This window comes from Notamacropus eugenii, chromosome 4 (assembly GCF_028372415.1).
Source record: "Notamacropus eugenii isolate mMacEug1 chromosome 4, mMacEug1.pri_v2, whole genome shotgun sequence".
NCBI lineage: Eukaryota > Metazoa > Chordata > Mammalia > Diprotodontia > Macropodidae > Notamacropus > Notamacropus eugenii.
In genome coordinates, this window is record NC_092875.1 from 59,278,771 (window position 1) to 59,302,203 (window position 23,433).

At 43.7% G+C, this 23,433-nt stretch overlaps 2 protein-coding genes across 10 annotated transcripts in view; both read left to right on the forward strand.

The window, feature by feature from the left end:
• The first annotated feature begins 693 nt into the window (after positions 1-693).
• FAM32A (family with sequence similarity 32 member A) lies at positions 694-4,516 on the forward strand. 2 transcript variants are annotated; one of them, XR_011965493.1, is made up of 5 exons: positions 723-977; positions 1,115-1,253; positions 2,989-3,145; positions 3,495-3,548; positions 4,199-4,470. XR_011965493.1 is itself a non-coding variant. In XM_072601246.1 (4 exons), the coding sequence occupies exons 1-4, from the start codon at positions 904-906 to the stop codon at positions 4,265-4,267; spliced, it is 336 nt and encodes a 111-aa protein (XP_072457347.1). In that variant the 5' UTR covers positions 694-903; the 3' UTR covers positions 4,268-4,516. The 2 variants fall into 2 exon arrangements, 1 of the variants encoding a protein (XP_072457347.1); XM_072601246.1 differs by lacking the exon at positions 2,989-3,145 and having other exon boundaries at positions 694-977; positions 4,199-4,516.
• Positions 4,517-10,507: 5,991 nt separating this feature from the next.
• AP1M1 (adaptor related protein complex 1 subunit mu 1) overlaps positions 10,508-23,433 on the forward strand; it is a 28,296-nt gene continuing 15,370 nt past the window's right edge. Inside the window, exons 1-3 of one of the 8 annotated variants that reach the window (XM_072601240.1) lie at positions 10,508-10,616; positions 19,880-20,036; positions 22,181-22,248. In XM_072601240.1, the coding sequence (XP_072457341.1) occupies positions 19,916-20,036; positions 22,181-22,248 (189 nt within the window). In that variant the 5' untranslated portion in view covers positions 10,508-10,616; positions 19,880-19,915. Of the gene's footprint in view, positions 10,617-11,754; positions 12,105-12,733; positions 12,950-13,488; positions 13,597-18,919; positions 18,939-19,210; positions 19,230-19,879; positions 20,037-22,180; positions 22,249-22,456; positions 22,625-23,433 lie in introns of those variants that run through there. The other 7 variants (XM_072601244.1, XM_072601243.1, XM_072601239.1 and 4 more) reach the window with 7 other exon arrangements.

Below are 23,433 nucleotides of genomic sequence, written 5' to 3' on the forward strand. Positions count from 1 at the left end.
GGGGCATGGATGACCTCCCCTGTGCCAGGGACTCATAAGGCAGGCTCTCAGCTAGGGGGAGAGGGAGGACAGAAGCTCAGAACAAGGACATGCCAGGATGACCCCCCGAGAAGCAAGGCACGAACGCCCTCCTCAGCCCAAGCTCCCCCTGGAAACCCTAGCTCAGCTCGGGCGTCAGACCCCAGGGGAGCCTGCCCCTCGTGGGGGATTTCTTTCCTTGAATGCAGCGCCTCTACCCATGGGGGAAGGCCCGATGCTCCGGGAAGCGTCCCACGTGTCTTGGTGTCCCCAGAGCCTGCCACGCCATCCTACCCTTCGCCAGCGTTTGTGCCAGGCGCACCGTGCCCGCAACCACCCTGAGAAGGGGGTGCGTGTAACGAAGAGGAAAGCGAGGCAGTCCCGGGTTAAGTGACTTGCCCAGGGTCACACAGCTAGGAAGGGTCTGAGGACGTAACAAATGCTTCTGGAAATCAAGTGAATGGGGGGATCCGGAACAACACCCAAACGGCAGAGCTGCAGCGTCGGGGTTCGGGCCTCCACAAAGAACGATCGCAGTCACTTCTCTCTCCTGACTTAGGACTCAGTTTCCGCCGTCTTTCTCCAAAGGGAATATAAGTTCGTTCCGCCTCCCTCTAGCCGCAAGCAGTCTGCGCAGGCGCACGGCCTATTTTCCGTCCTCCGCGGGGGCCACCAAGACACTTCCCTCTGCAGCGAGGCCGCGCAGGCGAACAGTCTAATTTCCCAACATCCTCTGCGGCGCCCTAGGCGGACTCTCTCCTTAGCCCTGGCGTCCGTGAACATAAAGGACCCCACCCTAAGCGCGGTTCGCGTCTTTCCCGTCGTGCTTTGCGTGGACCCTAAACAGGAAGTGAGGTAGAGCAGAGTCGGGCGGAAGTTGCGACTATGGCGGAGTACGAGCAGGTACAGAGGAGCGCTCTGAAGCTTAAAGGGGTGTCGGAACTGGGGGTCACGAAGCGGTAAGTGCTACGGCAGCATCGGGGCCGCCGGGGAGACTGGAGCAAGGTGGGAGGCAGGGTCCGAGGCCCGGAGCTGGCCCGTCTAAGGGGACCTGGTCTGTACGTCCGTCCAACCGTCCTTCCGTCTGCTCTCCCAGGAAGAAGAGGAAGGATAAGGACAAGAGCAAGGTCCTGGAGCAGATGGTGACGAGCAAGAAGAACGAGGAGGAGAAGCGGAGGGGGCTGGACAAGCGGACCCCGGCGCAGATCGCCTACGAGAAGATGCAGGAGAAGAGGGTGGGCATGGAGGCGTTTTAGCTTGGGTGGTTTGTGATGTTGTGAGAAGGGCGCCTCCCCCAGACGGCGTGGGGGGCGGGGGGGCTGGCACAAACCGGGTGAAGAAGCCCGGCTCTGAGGCCTTGGGTGGCGGCTAAACAAAGAGGGAGGGAAGAGATCCCCTTTACTTCTGCCTGATTCTCACTGGCTCGGTTCCGAGAGCCACAGTTTATGAGGAACATTGGGAAGGCAGAGAGAGTGACCGGGATCCTGAAGGGACTGGAGATCGTGGAGAAAGGTGGAAGGAACCGAGGGTGTTTTTAACAGAATACTGGGGAGGGGGACGTGGAGAGGAAGAGGAAAGTGTTACATTGTAGCAGCCTTAAGGTATCTGAAAGGTTGTCATGTGGAAGAGAGATTTTATATGTTCTGCCTACCTCAGAGGATAGAAATAGAAGCAGGGGAGGGGGGGCAGTGAGTGACAGGCAGAATTAGGCTTAATTTGGAAGAAAATACTGGGTTCAGATTCCACCTCTCAGCCTCAATTTCCTTACCTGCAAAATGAGGGTCATTTGTAAGTAATACCTGCTTTACTGGCTGTGATATCTTAGAGTTGGGAGGACCAAACAAGATAATACATGCCAAGCCCTTTGCAAACTTTAAAGTACTGTATATGTGTCAAATAGCATGAAGGCTGTTTCCAAGAACAGTGGTCTGCCTTACGGTACAATCAGTTCTTGAGGGCTGGATTAATACATGTCCAAGATAAGTTAGGGATTATTATAAATTGTTGCTGGGTTTTAGGAAGGAGTTATGCTCAGGTACTGGTTGTAACAGAAAATTTTCCTATTTTGATATTAAGATAATTTTTAGATCATAAACCACTAAGTGAAAGCCTGAGCAACCACTGTAGGAAACTGGGATTCCTTAGCTTTTTTTTCTATAGCAATGAAAATAATTCCCCAAACATTATGTAAGTAATTAGATCATTGTTTTGCTCGGAAGCTGCTGCACAATGGTAGAGAATTGAATATGATTTTCCAAGAGTAATGACAGCTCCTGTACCTCTGTCCCTTTCCACTTCACAGCATCCCATTCTCTTAACAGCAAAGAAGATACTGGCAATTTATCACAAGCTAAATACTCAGTTGCTGAGGGAAATGTGGCATAAAAGAATAATCATCGTGGGAATAGAATAAAAATGGCTTCATAAGGCCTGGAAGCTTCATCATGTGAGATTCCAGATACAAAAGGTCCTAGGAAGGAGTAGAAGACTAGGACATTTGGGGAGGATTGTTCAGAGCAGAGGTGGCTTACAAAAGAGAGGCAAAGTTTTTTGGACTACCACAGTAGGTAATATGGAACCATAAAAATACTACAGCAGAGAATAGCAAGTATTTATATGGTGTGCTAAGGTTTGCAAACCACTTTACTGTAGTATCGCATTTGATCTTTGCAACCCTGCAAGGTAGATGCAGTTATTAACCCCTTTTTAAAGAGAAGGAAATTGAGGTTGAGAAAGCCCTAGTGATTTGCCCAGAGTCACAACAGCTGGTAACTAAAGATAGAAATTAAAGTCCAGACTTTTCTGACTCCCAAGTCCAGTGCTTTTTCCACTGTGCCACCTAGTGCAGACAAGTCTTTGTATGAGAAATAGTTGTCTAGCCATGTTTGAAGGACATTTCAGAGGCCAAAGCTATAGTACTGGAGGGGGAGGGAGAGTGCACACAACACCATACTTTGTAACTTGTTCCAGGAGCAACTTTGGACAAGTCACTTACCTTCTGTGGGCTTCAGTTACCGCATTCTGGAATTAAGTGGATACAACTAGATGATCCATGAGATTTCTTCTACATGTGATGTTCTTGAGAGGATGTGGAGCAGTTTATTTACAACAGTGGAGTTTCCCAGAGGTAGAGAATGGTGTAATAGGTAGGGGTAGGATTAAGAGGGAAGTGTCATCATGCTTTGTCATTTTATCCCTTGCCCAGTATTGTTCAGAAACAACTTGTTTAATATAGCATAACTACAGTGCTTAAAAATCCTTCAAACTCCCTATGTAACATTCTTCTGCCAGTTGTCAGCGGCACGTCAAATTGTCTAATTATAGCCACTCTGTAACATTTGAAGAAACCACTCAAAATGTTACAGAGGGCAATTAATTCCACCAGAGCTACACCTCCCTGCTCTTAGTGAGTCCAGATGGTGGTTAGGATGTGTGAATTTATAACCTTTCTTTTTTCTTTTTCTTTTTCCTTTAAGCAAATGGAAAGAATCTTAAAGAAAGCATCCAAAACTCATAAGCAGAGGGTGGAGGTAAGAATTATCAAGCAATAAAATACTTTGAAACTCTAGGTTTTAGCAAGCTTTCTGAGTCCTATACATTGTACACCTTCACTGGGCAGGAAGTAATGGTAGAATGCAGGAGGATTTGAGAAGAGGCATTTATCTTTGATTTGCTTGTTGCTTGATTAGATGAGAATTCTTACAAACCAACATATTATAAGTGCTCACCAAATAGGTAAATATGAGGGAGATAGTGAATAGGGAGGAGGATTTCCTGGGAGGTGTAATTGATAACAATAGCTCACCTTTATAAAGTGCTTTGGGGCTAATTAATGCACTTTAGCCATAATAGCCAGGTATGGCACATATCTCAAGTATTTATTTCCATTTCACAGTGTAGAAAAGAGACTTATTCAGGGTGACACTGTAAGGCCCAGAATTAGAATTTGAAACTGTTTTCTGACTCCAAAGCCCATGTTTTTTCCATTTTGCCACTGCCCCTTTCTGGATTTGTGGTAGCAAAAAGGAAGAGCTTCCAGCCTGTGTTAGGATGGGGATCAAGGGGACAGAGTATATTAATTGGAGAGGAGGACACTTTGGGAAGTAGCAGCTGAGATAGGGGATTTGTATAACTTTTCTGGTCTTGTGGTGAAGCATTTTCTTTTCTTCCTCCCTTCTAGGACTTCAACAGACATTTAGATACTCTCACTGAACATTACGATATCCCCAAAGTCAGCTGGACAAAATAGACTCCTGCACCATTGTGTGGTGTGGCCCTGAACTCTTGTTCATCTGTGTTTGTTCTGGATAACTGTGGCATGTTCTGTAAATGCTTTCCCTCCCCCCCCTTTTTTTTTTTGGATGTTTCCTGCTAAGACTATTTTTAAAGGCGCTCTGTAATCAAGTTAGTAACTTGTCACACTTTATTAAAGTGGGACTCATGGTTATTTAAGTTTCTTTGTGACACATTAAATTTCTAATCTTTTAGGTTAAAAAAATTCAGTTATTTATACAAGGTCATTGAAACTTACGTACTAATAAGGATGTCCAACTCGGAAAGTGTGAGAGCTAACAGTTACTTTTATTACACTGTCCACAGAAAAAAAAAAACTTGCTATGCCAGTACCAACAGACTCTAAGGTGCTAATTATAGCCAGTTATCATTTCATTACTCTTCTACTTGAAGATAGTAAAGTGTTTTAAAGGATATGTTAAAGAATGATTGCATGAGTGTAGGATCTCCCTCCACCCAGTGTTTGCTGTGATCACTTGGTGACTACCCTTCTAGTGAGGAAGCCTTCTCCTTATCAAAACTAGGTGGATATCAGACAACAGGCTCATAGGTAATCACTGGGATTGTATTCAAAGCCTTCCCAATTTGATAGAATCTGCCAGTTTGTGCTCTATAGCCATAGTCTGGGAGCCCAGAGCTGCTTCCACATTTGGATACAGGATCAGGAAGGATTAGAGAAGCAAGGCTGCTCTTAGCTTGCTGTACTTTGCATGTCTCATCTGCTTCTTATTGTGCCAACTTGGGAAAGTCATTAAATGTCATTTTCCTCACCTGTAAAACGAGAAGGTAGTTCTCAGTGACTTCTAAGGTATTTTCCAGCTTGAAATCTGTGATCCCATGACTTGAAGGAGAGTACGTGAAGAGTATGTTAGGGCTAGGCTCCACGCACTGCCCGAGAGAAGTTCTGGGCTGGCCTGCTGCTGCTTTATTCTGTTTGTCCAGGCCTTCAGGGCTCCCAGAGTGTCCACATGCAGTATAGTGTCAGATTGTTGTCCCCTGAGCTGACTGGACTCGGCCACTGTCAGCCATCCAGGAGGTTCTGCAGCTTCAAAGTGACAGAACTGTAGGCTCTCTTTTGTTCTGGGATTTCTGCTCTGGTGTTTCCTCTACAGGCTTCAGACTGGGCTAAAAGCTGGAACTGAGACCCTGTTCTGCTCCTGGGATCTGAGCCGTGCTGCAGCTGCTGCTTCTGAACTTGCTGACACAGCCCAGAACCAACAACCATTGAACCACTCCCTACCCTGGAAAACCACTCAAACACAATTCCCTCATTCTGTAACATGGAAACAGGAAGTAGGTGACAAAACTGCCAGTTGGTACCTGTTACTGCAACTCTGCACTTGTTGGCCCCTATGGATTCACACCCCCTTGGGTGCTAAACTCCCCACCCCATCCCCACCTGGCTATAACCTGTCCCCAGTGTCCCTCTTAGTCTGTCTCATTCACTGGGACTTTTGTATTTCCCCATCAGGATTCATTCTGGTGCATTTTCTGCATCTGTTTGGAGGAGTTTGGGACCTCACTATATCTATTCCTACTGCCCCACCATCTTGGCTCTACCTCTTTTTACACAACTATTTAACTTCACAACAAACATGTACATGTACACCATGGTTCCCTTTCCCACAAATGCCATTGTATCTTCCCCCTCCCCACCAAAAAAGGCAGTTAAGTCAAACTTTTTGATACAGTGACTGACTAATAGACCTAGTCCAAATTACTTAACAACTGTTAAGAAACTTTGTTTTTTAACAAAGAATATGAACTTGTGTTTTAACTTCAGCTATCCAGAACAACAATGTCCATTATATTTGATCTGAGTTTTCTTGAACTCTTTTAGTGATATTTTCATTTACGTTATTGTCTTCATGTATATCCCACGTGCATTGTTCCAATCCTTTAACACAGGTTTTTCCATGTTTCTCAAAAGTTCTTATATTCAATCCTTATGGCACAATAAGGAAATGAATAAAGAATATAAATTACAGTCTTATACCATGATTTTGTTCAGTCATTCCCCAATCCAGAGACAACTTTATTTCCAACTTTTTGCTATTATAAAGTATTGCTATAAATACTTTTATATGCGTAGGAACAATTTTCTAGAAACTAACAGATGAGGGAACCTGCGGCCTAGAGGCTGCTGCTAGGATCTCTGCTTGCTGATGGGTGGGAAGAAGAGGGAGAACAATCAGATCTAGAGGTCAAAGGGACTTTAGGGTTCATTTAATCCACCTTTCTTCTGAAGAAACTGAAGTCAGGGAGAAGTTATGTGACTTCCCAATGATACACAGGTGGTAAACGTTAAGAGGTTTGATTTGAACCTGGGCCCCCTGACCATAGTCAGAGTTCTTTCTAATGTGTCACAATGCCTCCCCACATTAAATTTATGCATATGAATAGTTTGATTTCCCCTCACCCATTATGCATAGGAAGTCATGCAGAAAAAGATAGACTTCAGCCTGCACTCAGAGTCCATCAGTTCTCATTCTATAGGTAAGATAACATTTTTTTTATCATGAATCTTTTGGAATTGTTGGGGATCGTTGTATTGATGAGAGTTATTAAGTTTCAAATTTGATCATCATTACAATGTTGCTGTTACTACGTGCAATGATTTAGATCTGTTCACTTCCTTCTGCATTAATTTACATAGGTCTTCCTGGGTTTTTCTGAAACCACCCTCCTCATACTCATAGCATAATAGTATTCCATTGCAATCAAATACAGTACATATACATGTACTGTACATATAACTTGTTCAGCCATTCCCCATTTGATGGCCATCCTGGCAGTTTCCAATTCTTTGCCACCACAAAAAAGAGCTGCCGTAAGTACTTTTGTACATGACTCCTTTTCCTTTGATCTCTGGGATACAGACCTAGTAGTGATATTGGTAGATCAAAGGGTATGCACAGTTTGATTGACCCATTGAACATAGTTGAAATTATTCTCCAGAATGATTGGACTAATTCACAGCTCCACCAATGGAGCATTCATGTCCCTATTTTTCCACATCCACTCCAGCACTTGTCATTTTTCTATTAGCCAGTCTGGGGGATATTAGGTGGTGTACCTCAGAGCTGTTTTAATTTATATTTCTCTAATTATTAATGATTTAAGACATTTCTTTCCATTTTGTTTTTAATTTATGGAATAAACCAAGCATTTCCATAACTGTAATAAGGGTGATTGCACACAAAACTGCAAATCATTCATGTACAATTTGCTGTTCCTTTTAAATAAATAATAGTTATATAAATTTTTTTTCTTCCTTCACCTGCCCTAGAGAAGGCTACCATCACACACACACACACACACACACACACACACACACACACACACACGTAAAATTATTCAGTATTCATCAGTTCTTTTTCTGGATGCAGATAACATCTTTCGTCATATGTCCTTTATAGTTTGGGTATTTATAATAGTCATAAAAACTTATTCAGTCACTGTCATTCTTAAAACAGTTATTACTGTTACTGTATACAGTATTCCCTTTGCTCACATTGCTCTTCATTATTTCGTGCAAATCTTTTTCCATGTTTTTGTAAAATCATTAAGACATTTTAATATGACTTGATAACTTTGATTTCTTCTGAAAATTACCTGTTATATCCTTTGACCACTTAGCAATTGGGGAATGGCATTTATTTTTATAAATTTGGCTCAGTTCCCTATATGCCATAGAAATAAAACCTTTATCTCAAAAATTTTCCCGTTTCCTGCTTTCCTTTTGAAAAAAAGCTCTAGCTGTATGTTTTTAATTTAATGTAATTAAAAATACTCATTTTACCTCATGTGAGCTTCTTTGTCTCTTGTTTAGTCATGAACTCTTACTATCAATAGAACTGTGCTCTCCTAATTTGCTTATATCACCTTTTACATCTAAACCACATACATATTCAGAGTTTTTCTTGGTATTCAGTATGAGATGTTGGTCTGTGTATAGTTTCTGCCAGACTGCTTTCCAGGTTTTTCCAGCATTTTTTGTCAAATAGTGAGTTCTTGCTCCAATAGCTGAGATCTTTGGGTTTATCAAACACTAGATTAGTGTACTTATCAGTTTGACTTTTTTTTTTTTTTTTAACATCATTCAAAATTGTTTTCCAGGAAGATTGAATAAGTTCAATTTCATCAGTGCATTGGTGAACAGCCCTTCCTATACTGACTGCTTCTGCCCTTTTTCCAGCTTAGCCAGTTTGGTAGGTATGAGATAATACCTCAGATGTTTTAATTTGCTTTTTCATTTTATTTCATTAGGAAGGGAGTGAACAACTTTACTCATGTCTTAGAACATTTCTTATATAGTTGTTAACGATTTGCATTTCTTTCAAAGATTATTCGCAGCCTTTAGCCACATGTCTTTTGGATAATATATTTGAGTCAATTCCATGTACATTTTGAATGTCAGATTTTTACCAGAAATCCCTGATACTAAGGTATTTTTTCCCCATTCCATAGTCTCTTTTAGATTAAGCAGCATTGGTTTTGTGGGGCATAAGCTTTATAATTTGACGTAATCAAAATTGTCTTTTATAATCTCTGTCCCTTGAGAGACAGCATGACAGCAGGAAGAAAAGGTGGATCTGAGTTCAAATTCTGGTTTTACTTTACCAATGTGGCTTTGGACAAGTCACTCGGGGCTTCAAGTGACCTCATCTGAAAAATGTAGGGTCCCTTTACCTCTAAATTTATAACCTTTGTGTGGTTATGAATTCTCTCCCTAACCTGTTGAAAAGGTAAGTTGAGAAAGATACAACCTTTTAGTCTTCTCTTTTTTATGATATAATGATCTTTTATATATAAAGCATTCACCCATTTGAAGAAATTTATGGCATAACATGAGGGGTTTGGTGTATTTATTATTTAGTTCCTTAGAATGGCATATTACTCCACTTCCTACATGGTACAGTCCAGCCAAACTGGCCACCATGCTATTCTCCCACACATAGCCCCTATCCTCTCCATGACTTGGCATTTGCTATTTCCCATGCTACACCTGTGCCTCTTATGATCTTGTGCCCTTCAAAACTATTCAAATTACACTTTCTAAGTGAAGCCTTTATAGATTCTCAATTCTGCCCCACCCTGCCCCAGCCCCTACTTCCTAGGACCTTAATCTCAAAAAAAATTATATTGTATTTATTTTGGGTATATACTTATTAATATCTGTGTAGTCTTCCCCATAGAATTGTAGGCTTCTTAAGGACCGGGATTGCTTCATGTTTGTCTCTATGTTCCTGGCACCAAGCTTAGTGCTTTTAATAAATGCTTGTTGCTTGTTGACTGATTGATTGTAGTCAAGGTATAGATGATTTTCCTGGTTCTGCTTTCTTCACTGCACACTACATACAAATATTCCCATGTTTCTCTGAATTCCACATCATTTCTTACAATAATATTCCATTAGATTCACAACCTACAATTTCTTTAGCCATTCAATCACAAAATATTTGCTAAGCACCTACTAGGCACTAGGCACAAGGTAAAACAATCCCTGCTCTCAGAAAGCTTCCAGTTCTATCAAGGAGATGACACGTACATGCAGAAGCATACACAAAAAAACAGCTAACTTCTGAGGGGAAGAGACCAGCAGCTGCAGGGATCAAGAAAGGCTTCTTCTAGGAAGTGGGGCTTGAGCTAAATTTTAAAGGAAATAAGGGATTGAGAAGCTAAGGGGAGAATATGTAATCCTAGTGTGGAGGTAAGTTAGTGAAAAAGGGGGAGAGGGAACAAACATTTATTAAGTGCCTACTATGTACCAAGCACTTGCTAAGGGTTTTTATCAGATATCTCATTTGATTCTCACAACAGCCCTGGGAGGTACATGTGATTTACCCTTATTTTATGGTTGAGGAAACTGAGGCAGACAGAATTAGTGTCTTGCCCTAGGTCACATAGCTAGTAAGTTTCTGAAGCTAGAATTGAACTTTCTGACCCCAATACTTTATCCACTGTGCCACCTGGCCATCTCCTCAGACATTCCTCAGTGGATGTCCATTTTGTTTCTACTTCTCTGCTACCACAAAAAAAAAGTTGTGCTATAAGTAATCTGGTATACATGGGATCTAGCTTCTGCTACTGGAGTTGATAGTGGTGGGCCTGGGCAAGAACTACTTCAAGCCTGAGGATACAAAACCTGGTAATACATCTCCTGCCTTCTGACCTCAGGGCATGGGTTCCTCTCCATCCTTCTCTGTCGAGGAATGAGGCAGCATTTAAGATACTGATTACTAGTTATCTGGGACCAGAGAAGACTGACCTGGTGAAGGACAGAAAAACAGCTTGGGATAAAGGTAAGGGTCTTGTACAAAAGTGCTTGTTTATTTGAATTGAAATGTGGATAGTCACTGGTAAAGATAAAGTTTATTCTGCTGAGCAGGATAAAGGAGCAGGAGTCATGGATCCTATGATGAAGCCTATGGACTCCTTCTCAATCATAATTTATCCAAGTGAGGTTCCACAGGCCTGCCCTCCACACTACTGGGGAGGGTGTGGCTGGTAGATTGCTTGCGCTCAGGTGTTCCGAGCTTGCAGTGGAGCTGAAGTTGATCAGGATATCTACACTATGATCAGCACCAAGATCATGAGCCCTCGGGGCAAGGGAGGGGAGGAGGATGAGGAAGGACACCAGGCTGCCTAAGGAGGGGGTGACCCCGATCCAGGACAGAAATGGAGCAGGGCAAAGAAAGTTTTCCTGCTGGTCAGCAGTGGTCATTGCCAGAACAAGACAGGAGACCCAACAATAAAATAAAAATGTTCTCAAATGCATACAATAAAAAATGTAGGATTACAAAAGAAACATTGAAATAAAAATGTAATTTGTTTCCGTCTAACTTTACAGGCCCTCTGAAACTATCCATGGACTCTGTATTAAGGATCCCTGCTGCAGAAGGGAGGAGGGGAGAGAACAAGTATTAAGCACCTACTATGTGCAAGGCACTATGCTAAGTGATTTTACAAATATCTCCTTTAATCCTCTCCACAACCCTATTACTATCCCCATTTTACAACTAAGGAAACCGAGGCAAGCAGAGGTTAAATGACTTGCCCAGGCTCACACCGCTAGTAAGTGTTTGATGCTGATCCAAGCCCAAGGCTCTCCTCACTTCCCCCCCACACCTCCGCCCCCCTCCCACTGCCTCCACCTCTGGTGCTCTCAGCCACAATGCTGTAGTCACTCGCAGCTCCAGAATCTGTGTTTTCAACAAATATTATGTGGACCCATAATGCAGACTGCTAGGCCGGGAGTCAGGAAGACCCGATCTCAAATGCAACCTTAGATGTTAGGTGTAGGAGTCTGGGCAGGTTATCTGACCTGTTTGCCTTAGTTTCCTCATCTGTAAGACGGGGATGATGATAGCGTCTGCCTCCCAGGGTGGTTGTGAGGTAATAATGGTAAAGTGCTTAGCCAGTGCCTGGCACGTACACAGTAAGTGCTATGTAAATGTTTGCTTTTATTGCCTTCCATATGGGGAAAATTAGAAGTGTAAATGGAAACAGGCCCCTGCCTTCGTAGGGCCCAAAGCCCAGTAAAGGAAATTCAACAATGTAATCTTAGGAGAGAAGTCTACTGGAGAGAGGGCTCTGTGAGGTCTGAGGGGAAGGTGGTGACACGGGGTTCGGGGGGTTTCCAGGACCGCCATGTGAGTTCAGTAAGGGACTGAGCAAGGAATCCAAGTTAAGAGAGCAGTGGGATGGAGCGGGCGATGCAGGGCCTGTCTTTGGACCCGGGAAGACCCTGGGTTCAAATCCCCGCTTTGACACAGGCTCTGTGACCCCAGGCAAGTTTAATGGTCTCTTGGAATCTGTTCTAAGGGCCCTCTTAGCTCCCCCATTCTATGCTCCAGGGGCCTTGTTCTAGGGGCCCCTCCCGGCCCAGATGTTCCCTGCCCCAGGGACCCCTCCCGGCCCAGATGTTCCCTGCCTCAGGGGCCCCTCCGGGCCTGACGTTCTCTGTTCTAGGGGCCCCTCCGGGTCTGACGTTCCCTGCCCCAGGGACCCCTCCCGGCCCAGATGTTCCCTGCCCCAGGGGCCCCTCCCGGCCCAGATGTTCCCTGCCCCAGGGGCCCCTCCGGGCCTGACGTTCTCAGTTCAGGGGCCCCTCCTAACTCTGACGTTCCCTGTTCTAGGGGCCCTCCCGGCTCTGACGTTCTAGTTCTAAGCTGCCCTCCGGCGCCACCGTTACGGATATTATGACTATCTGCGGGGCCTGGCAGGCTCCGTCACTCTCCGTCTCCTCCATCTCCTCCCTCTCGAGGTTTCCCCCTCGGCCCCAGGGCTGGGCCGCCGCCTGAGCTCGCTGCCGCCTGAGCTCTGGGAGGACGCATGGCTTCATCGGAGCTCAGTGCGCCTGCGCCTCGGCGGCGCGCGCACGGAGCGGACGCCCATGCCCTCCCTCCCCTGCGCGTGCGCCAGAGGCCAAAGGCCGTTTCCCAAGCCGGACATAACGGTTCCAGGGCGGAAGTGGAAGTGAGGTGCCGCGGGTCGGGTGCGCCCGCCTGCTCGCCCCGGTGCCGCCGCCTCTCTTGCTGCCGCGCCTCGCCCTCCACCTCGCCCCCTCCCCGCCGCTGCCGCCGCCGCCGCCATGTCGGCCAGCGCCGTGTATGTGCTAGACCTAAAGGGCAAGGTAGGGAAACCTGGCCTCGGTCCGCGCCGCTTCCCCCCTCCGCGTTGCCTGGTAACGGCCCCTCCCCAAGGCAGGGGCGGGGACTTCCCCCACCCGCTCGCGGTCCCTGTCACCCTGTCAGTGTTTGACCGCCGCCTTGCCTGTCCTGGTGGCAGCCCCAGCCCCGGGGCAGCCCATGCCATCCACGAGCACTTTACAGTGTGCCAGGCCCTGGGCTAAACTCTGGGGATACCGAAGATGGGCAAGAGGCAGTGCCAGCTCTGCCGTGGGACCCCAGACGTCGAGCTGGAAGGGGCGTCACGGTTCAGACGCGGAGCATCCGATGGCATTTGAACCCAGGGCCTCCCACGACCCAGCCGGCGCCCTTCTCGCCCCAGCGCGCTCCTCTGGAGGAGGGCGCCGGGCAGGGCTAGGAGAGAGAGAAAATGCCCTGGTGGTAATGGTGCCAAGGTCCACGTTCAGTGCCTTAGAGACGCACAGAGCGAAGGCGCCTGACTGGGCCCTCAGGCCATAGGGATGAGAGGGCAGAAGCCACGGTGCCGCCGCAGGGCGAGGGGCCCTGTCCGACCGGAGCTCCGATGGTGGAGGGGGGAAGAACGCGTGAAAAAGTAGGGTGGTGCCGGGCTGTGGAGGCCCTGGGCTGTGTGGTGAGTGCCGTCCCCCCCGGTGCTGACCTGGCGTCCCAGGCCGCCGATCTTCCAGCCGTCTCCGTCTTAGTGGGTTCCGCCGCGCTTCGGGCCAGCTCTCGTCGTTAGGGTCCAGACTGAAATGGCTTCTTTGCAGCTTCCACGTTGTCCTTAGGTCTCTTTCCTGGGTCTAAACAGAACAAGTATTTCTTCCCAAGTAACTGCCATTCAGATAGTAGAAGACAACCGTCCTATCCCTCCTAAAGCTCTTCTCCAGGCTAAAGAGCCCTTGTTCCTCCAACCAGTCATCCCCTGATGTGCATTCAAGGTCCTTCACAGTTCTTTTTCCCCCTCCCTGGGGCATTTTCCAGCTTGTTAATGCCCTTCTTAAAACATGGCGTGCAAAATCAAACAGTACTCCAAATATGGTCTGACCAAAACAGAGTAAACTCAGCAGAGAATATCTATCTGCTCCCCCTTTCTGAATACCCGTGCTTCTTAGTTTAACATCATTCGGCTGTCCTGTCACCCTGTTGACTCATATATTCAGCTTGCAGCCCACTAAAACCACAAGATCTTTTTCATATGAACTGTTGCTTAGCCGTGCCTCTTCCAGCTTGAGTAGCTGACCTTTTTAAACCCAAGTGGAAGACTTTGCATTAATCTGTTAAATTTCATCTTATTAAATTTAGCCCAGTGTCTTAGACTGTCAAGTATTTTTTTGGATTCCTAGCTCTGCCATTTAACCTATTGGCTGTCTCTCCTAGCTTTGTGCTTTGTGCTTATTTCATAAGTGTGCCATGTGCACCGTTTTCCAGATTATTGATGAAAATGTCCAATATTACAAAGCCAAGCACAGATTCAATGGACACTGCAGTAGAGAGTCTTTTACTGTGCTTTGGGTATGGCCATTCAGCCAGTTCCAAATCCTTCTAATTGTGTTACTGCCAAGCCCATACTTCTCCATCTTGCCTTCAAAAATAGCATGAGAGTCTTCATCAAATGCAGAGAAGTAAACTGTATCTATCACAGTCCCCTGATCTACCCTATCAAAAGAGGAAATGAAGTTAGTCTAGCATGACCTGTTTCTGGTGAAAGTGTGACACTTTGTGATTACTACTTTCTTTTCTAAATGTTCACCACCTGAAGATAGACCCCTTTCAGTGACACATTCTAGAATTTTCTAGGAGTCAAAGTCAAGCTTATTGGACAATGAGTTTCATATTCTACTCTTTTCCCTTTTATGAAAATAAGAGACATTTGCCTTTCTCTAGCCCCAACACCCCTCTTCTTCTGCCTGATCCTTTAAAGATGACTGATAGTGGCTCAGAAATAGCATTCAAAAGTTCTTTCATTAGCCTGGAATGTAATTTACCTGGGCCTGGTCACTTGAACTCATCAAGGGCAGCTAACCACTCTTTCAGTGTCTCTCCATTTGTTCTGTCCTTTCCAGTCCAAAGACCATTCTCCTTAACACAGAAACAGAAGTAAGGTCCTAGTTGAATAATTGTCTTCTCTCCATTCATTATCATTGTCCCATCTACATTGAATACTTCTTAACTCTTTTCTCCAGTATAGCTTTTAAAAATCTTTTTTTGTTGTCCTTAGCTTTCCTTGACAGTCTTAGTTCATTCTGACTTTTAGTGTTCTAGTACCTTTCTTACAGTACTTCAATTTGGCTTAAATAAATTATTTGACATCTTTTTTGATGCTGCATATAATTCCCAGTAAATACCCAACCACATCCCTCCACAAAGTACATTCCCTGGAGAAGAAAAGTAAGTTTATTGATTATTAACAGAAATGTAAGGTGTGTCCTTTAACTTGGGCAGTATTACATTGACCGTTGTTTTTTACCAGAATTTTACTGCTTCTCCAGTGTTAATTGTATTTACTCTCATTGCATATGTTGTTCTTTTGTCTCTGCTTCCTTCACTCTGTATCACTTCATATGAGTCTTATAATTCTCTGAATTCTCTACATTTGACACTCTTTATGGCCTAATAATTTTCCATTATATGCATGTAGAATTATTTGTTCAGCTAGCCAATCATTGGACACATAGTTTGTTATTATAAATAAAACTTTTTTTGTTATTTTTAAATACTGTTAATGAACAGTTTTGGGAGAGTTCTTATCAATTGCCTTTTATTAATAATAGCTGACATTCTTATAGCCCTTTTAAGTGTTACTATACGCCTTATGTAGATTTGTATCGAATTAAAAAGAAATCTCCTCTGCAGAACAGTAGAAGATCCTGTAATCAATCAACAAACATTTATAAAGTATTAACTATGTTCCAGGTACTGGAAATATAAAGACAAAAATGAAAGCCTCTTCCCTCAAGAAACTTACATCCTTTCAGCATATAGTAGTCATTTTGAAATGTTTAATAAAATTGAATGAGTAGATTCAACAGGTATTGTCAGACTTCCTCTCAGGTACTCACTGCTGGCCATCAGTTGTGATGAAAGGGTCTTTCTAATCTAGGTCAGTGAACTCATTAATTCTATCATTTAGGAAAAAACTCTTAGACCTAAGTTAAAAAATAGCTCCCCTCCCCTTCCTTGCTTGTCAGCAAATCCTCACAATCACACCACCATACTTGTCCGTTTAAGTTGTTCATTTTCCAAATGAAGGAGCAGAAGTCCAGAGGGAGGAAGGAGCTCAGAACACCACAGAAGAAGAAGGAGCGACAGAGGCATGACCAGAATCTAGGACTCTAGATACCTAGCTCTTGGGGTCACCTAATAAGTCTGAGGCCTCTTCCATATGAAAATCTTTAGATATTTTGAGGACAGTGATTATGGTCCCACCAAGGTATCTAATGTAGATACTCTTACTTCTTTTACCTAATGGTTTCAGAGAATGGGCTCGATTAGATGATCTCTGAGGTTCCTTCCAGTTTAGATCCTGTAATCTTACTTGGAATGAGCTGTAGCATGCACACATCACTTCTTTCTAAATACTACTGTTCTGGCCTCTTCTCCCTTCATATCTAGAATCTTCAAGTCCTTTCTTGGTACTTCCAGGTGCCAAATGTCCATGGACAACTTTGTTGTCAGCAAGCTTGGGAAAGACAAGACAAAGATAATTTGGGATTCATCCCACTGTAAAATGGGATTATTTTTAGATACTGAAAGTCAAATTCTGAAATTCATTCTTCTCCCAGCCACACTCCTCATACTCTGGATTTCACCTTCTCATCAGTGGCCTTCTCACCATAGAGATGCCTCTCCTACAGGACCTTTTCTTCTGATTTTGGGGTGCTTGGCCTGGACCACCATTTCACCATCTCTGGCACCTACACTATGCTCACTTTGATTGTGCTCACTTCTCACTCTCTAGATTTCACCTCCTGGCCACTCAAACCCCTCAAATTCCAGAACGTCTGTATTTGTTGCCTTCTTCCATTCGTATTTAAGCTCCTTGAGGGAAGGGTTAGAAATTGTCTTTTTTGCTTGTATTTGTAACCACAATGCTTCTAGAAAATAATACTTAAAAAATGCTCTGTCTACCTGCATGCTGAGTATCAGAAGGGAAAAGAATCTTATATTGAAGAAATAGGGACAAATACATGTGATGGTTGGTTCACTGTTTGCATGAAATACTGAAATCATCTCCTCACTGTGGTTTGGGAACAAATTAAAAGCAATCCAGGGAAAGGAGTCTCAATAATGGATTACGCATTGGATGTTGGCTTTGGTCATTGTCCAATGTTGATGTTACAGATCAGATCACTCAACAGGCTTTGCAACATTGCACCAGTGCTAGTCATGCTGTTTTCCTACCAAGAAAGAAAAATGCTAAAAGAAAAGAGAACAAACCTCTCACCTCTCATCCCAGTCAAACAAATCACTCACTTGGTTGTTCTTTAGCTTCTTAGCTCCCCCAAAATCCTATCAGCAATTAAAGCAAAAAAAAAACAAACCAAAAATACAGTGTCCTGAATTTTTCTAAAGGATGGGAGATTTTTGAGTAGGTTGGTCGATTGATCAGTCAGTCAGTAACTACTGACTATATGCCTTTCTAACCTGTGTCAATAATCCAAATCTATGTTCTAATGAGCTATGATTCTATGACCCAGTGATATCTCACAATTGAGACTTTATCTCAAGGAGGTTGCTGATAATAAGACTCTTATGTACAAATATGTACATCACACATACAAACTGTGTGATTTTGAGTAAATCACTTAATCTCGCTGAGGCTATTTTCTTATCTGTAAAAACCTGCACTATCTACTGCACAAGGTTCTTTCTTAGGAGGCTCAAATGAAACATGCAGGTAAGGCATATTGTAACGTTTGAAAGTGCTGTATGAATGTCAGCTGTTATTAATAAAGGGCAGTTGATAAGAACTCTTCCAGACCTGTTCATTAACATTATAACATACTCTGCAGTGAAGTGTTACTGGTCTCCTTACTGTTTCTCAAACAAGAGACTACACCTTCCAACTCTGGACATTTCTTTTGGCTGTCCCCTGTGCCTGGCATTCTTCCCTCCTCCTTTCCTCCTCCTGGTTTCTCTGACTACCTTCATGTCTCAGCCAAAATCTCTGTTCTACAAGAAACCTTTCTGGTTCCCCGTAATAGTAGTGCCTTCCTTCTGTTGATTATCTCCAACTTCTCCTGCACTTAGCTTGTTCATAACAGTTGTTTGCATGTTGACTCCTGCATTCTACTGGGAGCTCCTTGAGAGCAGGCACTTTTTTTGCCTTTCTTTGAATCCCCAGAGATTAGCCCTGTAGTAGGTCTTTAATAAATACTTATTGACTCACAGAAAAGTAGGGATTTAAAATGTAGGTGCACCTTGGAAGGAGCCATTTCCCCAAATTCAGTCTGGTCAAGGGTGCAGAAGAGGAATAATAACCTTACTTAGATTAAGGTGTTCTCTCTCTTAGACTGGTTGCCACCCTTAATTCATTCTCATGTACCTTAGAATTCTCCTTCCTTCCTTCCTTCCTTCCTTCCTTCCTTCCTTCCTTCCTTCCTTTCTTTTTCCTCCCAAGGCAGTGGTATTACATTTTTCCACAAGCTGGGGAAAGGGAACATGGAGGAAGAGTATTAACAATAGTATTGACACCTAAAAAGGGACCTTTGGGATCATCATTTCATTTCTTTCCTTTTCCAGAGGTGGGAACTAAGGCCCAGAACGATTAAATGTACCCAAAGTCACACACAAAGAAGTAGCAGAGCCAGTTTTTCTAGGGATGCTTGAGGTGTCTTTGACCTTGACTCCAGTTCAGTTCTTGGAATATAATCAATGGTGGGACTCCCAGTAAAAGTGAAAGCCGGCACTGCTGGAGTTCAGCCACAGAGCAATGGACATTAGCATTTTTGCTCTCTGCTGTTAAGGGTAAAGGTGAGGATGACCTGGTCCTCAGACAAACGTCCAGGAAGGGAGGGTGGTAAGCAACATCAGATAGAGAGGTAAGAGGTCAAGGATTAAGACTGAAGAGAAACTGTATTATCTGGTAATTAAAAGATTGTTAATAGCTTTGGAAAGAGCAGTTTCAGTTGAGTAATGAGGTTCAATGTAAAACTCTGAGGAATGAGTGAGAAGAAAGAGGTAGAGGCAACAAGTGTAAATAACTTTTTCCTGGAGTTTGAAAATGAGGGAAAGAGAAGAAAGCTCTAGGACAATTGCTCGAGGGTAAGTGGAGCCAGGTTCTGAAAGTGACAGTGGGGGTGTCCTGGTGTTTTGAGTCTTCATTCAGCTGACAGGCATTTCCTACATGCCAGGTGATATGCTTCAAGTGTGAGAAAAGGGACCGGCCATCACTGAAAAGGGGAGAGACAGGTTTCATTCAGCATCAGAGAAAAATGTTCATCATGAAGGAGAGCTTAACAATAGAGTGAAGGCACAGCAGAACAGGCAGGCAAAGAATAATAGGTACTAGAGAGGGAAAGGGGATGAGCTGGACCAAGGAAGTAGGGGCTAAAGGGATTTTTATTTTTACTCAGGCATGCAGTAGTAGTTTTGAACAATTGGAATAAGAGGAACAGGAAGTTAAGATTTATTTATCATAGGATAGGACCAGAACTAAGATTGCAAAATAAGGCAGTCTCAGAGCTCAAAATAAAATGCTACTTTACTGGAGCCTACACAGGTCTTGTCTTCCAGGGGAATCCTATGGTCTTGGCTTTGAACCCGGGAGTCAGAATAGTTTAGGACAGGGCTGAAGGAAGTAAAATAAAGTCTCCCCTAGTAAAGTCTCAGAAGAGAGCAAGAGAACATATAATGACTCTTGGTGATTCAGAAGATTGAACTGGACATGGAATCAAATGCTTTTTCTTTTACAGGTGCTTATCTGTCGAAATTACCGAGGAGATGTGGACATGTCAGAGGTGGAGCATTTCATGCCAATCCTGATGGAAAAGGAAGAAGAAGGGATGCTCTCTCCCATCTTGGCCCATGGAGGAGTTCGTTTTATGTGGATTAAACACAACAATTTATATTGTATCCTTTTGGAGAATACCTCTTGTGACCCCAAATTATTCCCAAAGAGAACCCTTGGTGTGTGACTGGAGGTAGGGAACCTAGGTTTTATCCTCTGCAGTGTCACTAATTTGCAGATTTGTTGTAAGCTTGGGCAGGTGCCTTTCCTTCTCTTCTCCTTAATTTCCTTACTCTATAAAATGAAAAAAAAAATGGATTAGATGATCTCTGAAGTTCTTTTTATCTCTGATATTCTGTATTTTATGGACTCCCTCAGCCCTTTTTCTGTATATACACACAAACACACACACTTGCTCTTTTGTCAGGTCCATATTAATGATACTTTATTTCCCAACATTCCTTACTCTTTTTTGTACTTCCTCTTTACTCCTGTCTGAGCCAAGGTACCTGTTCCTGAACTCAGTAAATGCCCTATTTTCGAGCATCTTGTTATTCTCGAAGATCTGATTATATTAAAGGATAACTCTTCTTTAGTGTAAAGAAATGACCCTAGTGGGGCCTAGCCCAACTTGTGTTTTTTTCTTGTACTTCTTCTCTATTGCAGGTCATGTACCAAAACTGTTAGAGTAGTAACCTTTTTGTCTCTTCTCTGCTGCCATCACTTGAAATGGCCCTGTGCGAGAAGGGACTAATGACAACAAGCTGCTTGGCCTTCTCCTGACAGATCTAGCATTTGACACTATTAGGGAATAATGTTTAGGTTTCAACTGTAAAAGCTATTCCATTCCTACTTGAAAGATTATTTTTTATCCATGGACAGTCCATAATGCAGGCAGGTATTATCCTTGCTCCCTCAACCGGACCTCCTGACCAGATCTGACTCATCACAGCTATGCCACTAAAATGCCCATCATGGTCAGACCCTAAGTGTGAAGGAAAGAATCTAGGAGAACTGAAAGGTGTTAGAAAGACCTGAATAGAGCACCAAGAAGAGAAAGCTCTGAGTAGCTCCTAAATGTTTATACTCATATGGAGACTGCATCAGTGTGACCTTTTTCATTGTGTATATTCATTAGTATAAGGATTGAGTATGTATACTGAAGATAGAAGAAGCTAGAGATTAAGCAGCCATGAGGGCAGTGCATCTCCTCAGTCCTCTGTGCCTGCCAGACCATGGCAGGGAGGAGAGTGATGAAGCAGGATGGAATGTGTTTTGCCCTTGCCTCTTGGCTGTCCATGCTGGAAGGTGCTCCTGAGGGAGATGGGGGCGGGGCGGGGGGGATGAGAGGGCAATGCTGGCACATTGCAAGGATAAAGAGCATTAAAGCAAGTACAGATTAGAGTTAAAATCTAGACATCTGTCTAGAACAGAAGTTCTTACCTTCTGTGTGTGTGTGTTGTGGGCCCTTTTGGCAGCCTAGTGAAGTCTGCAGACCCCTTCTCAGAATCATGCTTTTACATGCATAAAATAGAATATATACAATTACTGAGGAAACCAGTGATATTGAAATAGTGTAAAAGTATTTTTTAAAAGAAAGTTCACAGACTGGTTCACATTCAGGTCAAGAACCAAAGTCTAAAATGGCCAGAATAATAATTTATACATTTATATAGCATATAAATATAGCTTTCCTCATGGTGAGTAGGTAGTAATGCTTTAGATTTTTGTCACCCCCTCTCAACTAGCCAATTAGGAATTACTAATCCCATTTTACAGGTGAGGAAATTGAAGTTCCGAAAAGCAAAGTGACTCCCCTAGGTCCCCATGGAGTGAGTAACAGCCCCAGAGCACAGACCTCGAGCTTGCCACTGCACCGCACCACCTTTTGTCAGCAGGCACATGATAAAGCAGCAGATCACAACCTGAACACAAGTGCTTTAACACTTACATATAGGGACGTAAAAAGAAAGGGAGAATCACAGACTGGGAAGGAGAAGGGGGTAAATTCTAGGGGGCATTCTGATAGACATGAGGCTTGAACCAGTCCTTAGAGGTTAGGGAGAGGGTTTCATGTGATCTGTGCCCTCCTCTTTGAAGCATTTAGGGGCCACGGTCACATATGTCCTGTTGATGATTGATCTACAATGTGATCTGAGTTACCACAACAATTCCATCAGGTCATTTGGCCTGTGGCAGAGTAAATGATTATCAGACCTTTCCAAATGTACTCCCTTTGAAGGCTCCTTAATAGGTTTTCTGTCAGTGGTTGCAACATCTAAGAAAAATGCCTGTGTGTCTCTAGTGTTTGCCTTTCTTTACAAGGTAGTACAGGTAAGTGGCAAATTGGGGAATTGGGTTTTCCTTTCCCAGAAAATATAACTTGTTTCACTCTGCACAGCCAACCTCCATATGACCCTTGTCATATGCCCTTTGTCCCCCAGGGGGCAGTACTCTACAAAAGTTGCACCTTGGACTTTGACAAGAGTCCTGCAGTGGTGGAGTAGAGGATTGTAATAGGGAATGGTTTGAACTGGAAGATGATAGTGGAGTGGGGATGCGAGTGAGAATGAGTGAGAAAGCTCTTTGGCAGTGTTCCCTGAGGGAGGAAAATAAAAAGTTTCTTGGAAGGCGGAGGTGGAGGCCGGAAGTGGAATGTTGTTCTAGGCCTAAGAAATGGCCTGAACCAACAGAGGCAAGAAATGGCAGCGTGAGTTGAGGGGAGCCTTAACATACAATAAAAATAAGAATAACAATAATAATATATATAGGAGAGCACTGGGAAATAAGACTGGCAAAGTTGATGACATGACTTGCTGTTGACTTTGATTTGAGTGAGGGAGGGCTGTGCGAGGTCACCAACCTCACTTTCTTCTCCAGAGCCATCTGGATCCAGTGACCTGATACTCATTAGGAGTAGGGTAGTACTAGAAGCCTTAAATACCAGGTTTGGAAATGGATTTTCTTATTTGATAAGCAAGAGCACATTGCTGAAGGCTTTTGAGCAAGGGGAGGAGATTTAATCAGATCTAAGCATTAATTAGGAAATGAGATGATAGAGCCTGAGGCAGAGAAAGAGGTTGACAGACTATTACAGTAGTCTAGGTTATGAGGGCTTAACTGAGAATTAGGAAAGGTGATCAGGAAGGAACAGCACATTACAGAGATGACATATTTGTCAGAGGTCTAGATTTGACAGTCATAGGGTCTCCTAAAGGTGATAAAAGAAAAGAAGCATCTAGAAAGAAGGGGACACAGGTGTCTGCAGGAGAGTGTGCTGCTGACCAAGTTTTTAGACCAGCCAGTTCTCTGCCTTCTAGCCAGGGTTGAACTTTTCATCCTGCTACTTGATGTTCCATCCTCAACATAGAACTGAAGAAATTAAATGTATCATTGTCCCAAGTACAGATGATTGAAGAGTGACACATAGGCCAGACTACAAAGTTCCTTTCCAAGTTGTAGAATCAAAGATATATGTAGGAAAATCAGCTGTGATTTTTTATCTATTTTTCTCTCTCT

Bases quoted from the DNA above. Each gene is read 5' to 3' on its own strand.
- FAM32A (XM_072601246.1), top strand. From the start codon at position 904: ATGGCGGAGTACGAGCAGGTACAGAGGAGCGCTCTGAAGCTTAAAGGG. The intron at 1,254-3,494 runs GTGGGCATGGAG...TTTTCCTTTAAG, and splicing joins AGAAGATGCAGGAGAAGAGG to CAAATGGAAAGAATCTTAAA. The intron at 3,549-4,198 runs GTAAGAATTATC...CCTCCCTTCTAG, and splicing joins CTCATAAGCAGAGGGTGGAG to GACTTCAACAGACATTTAGA.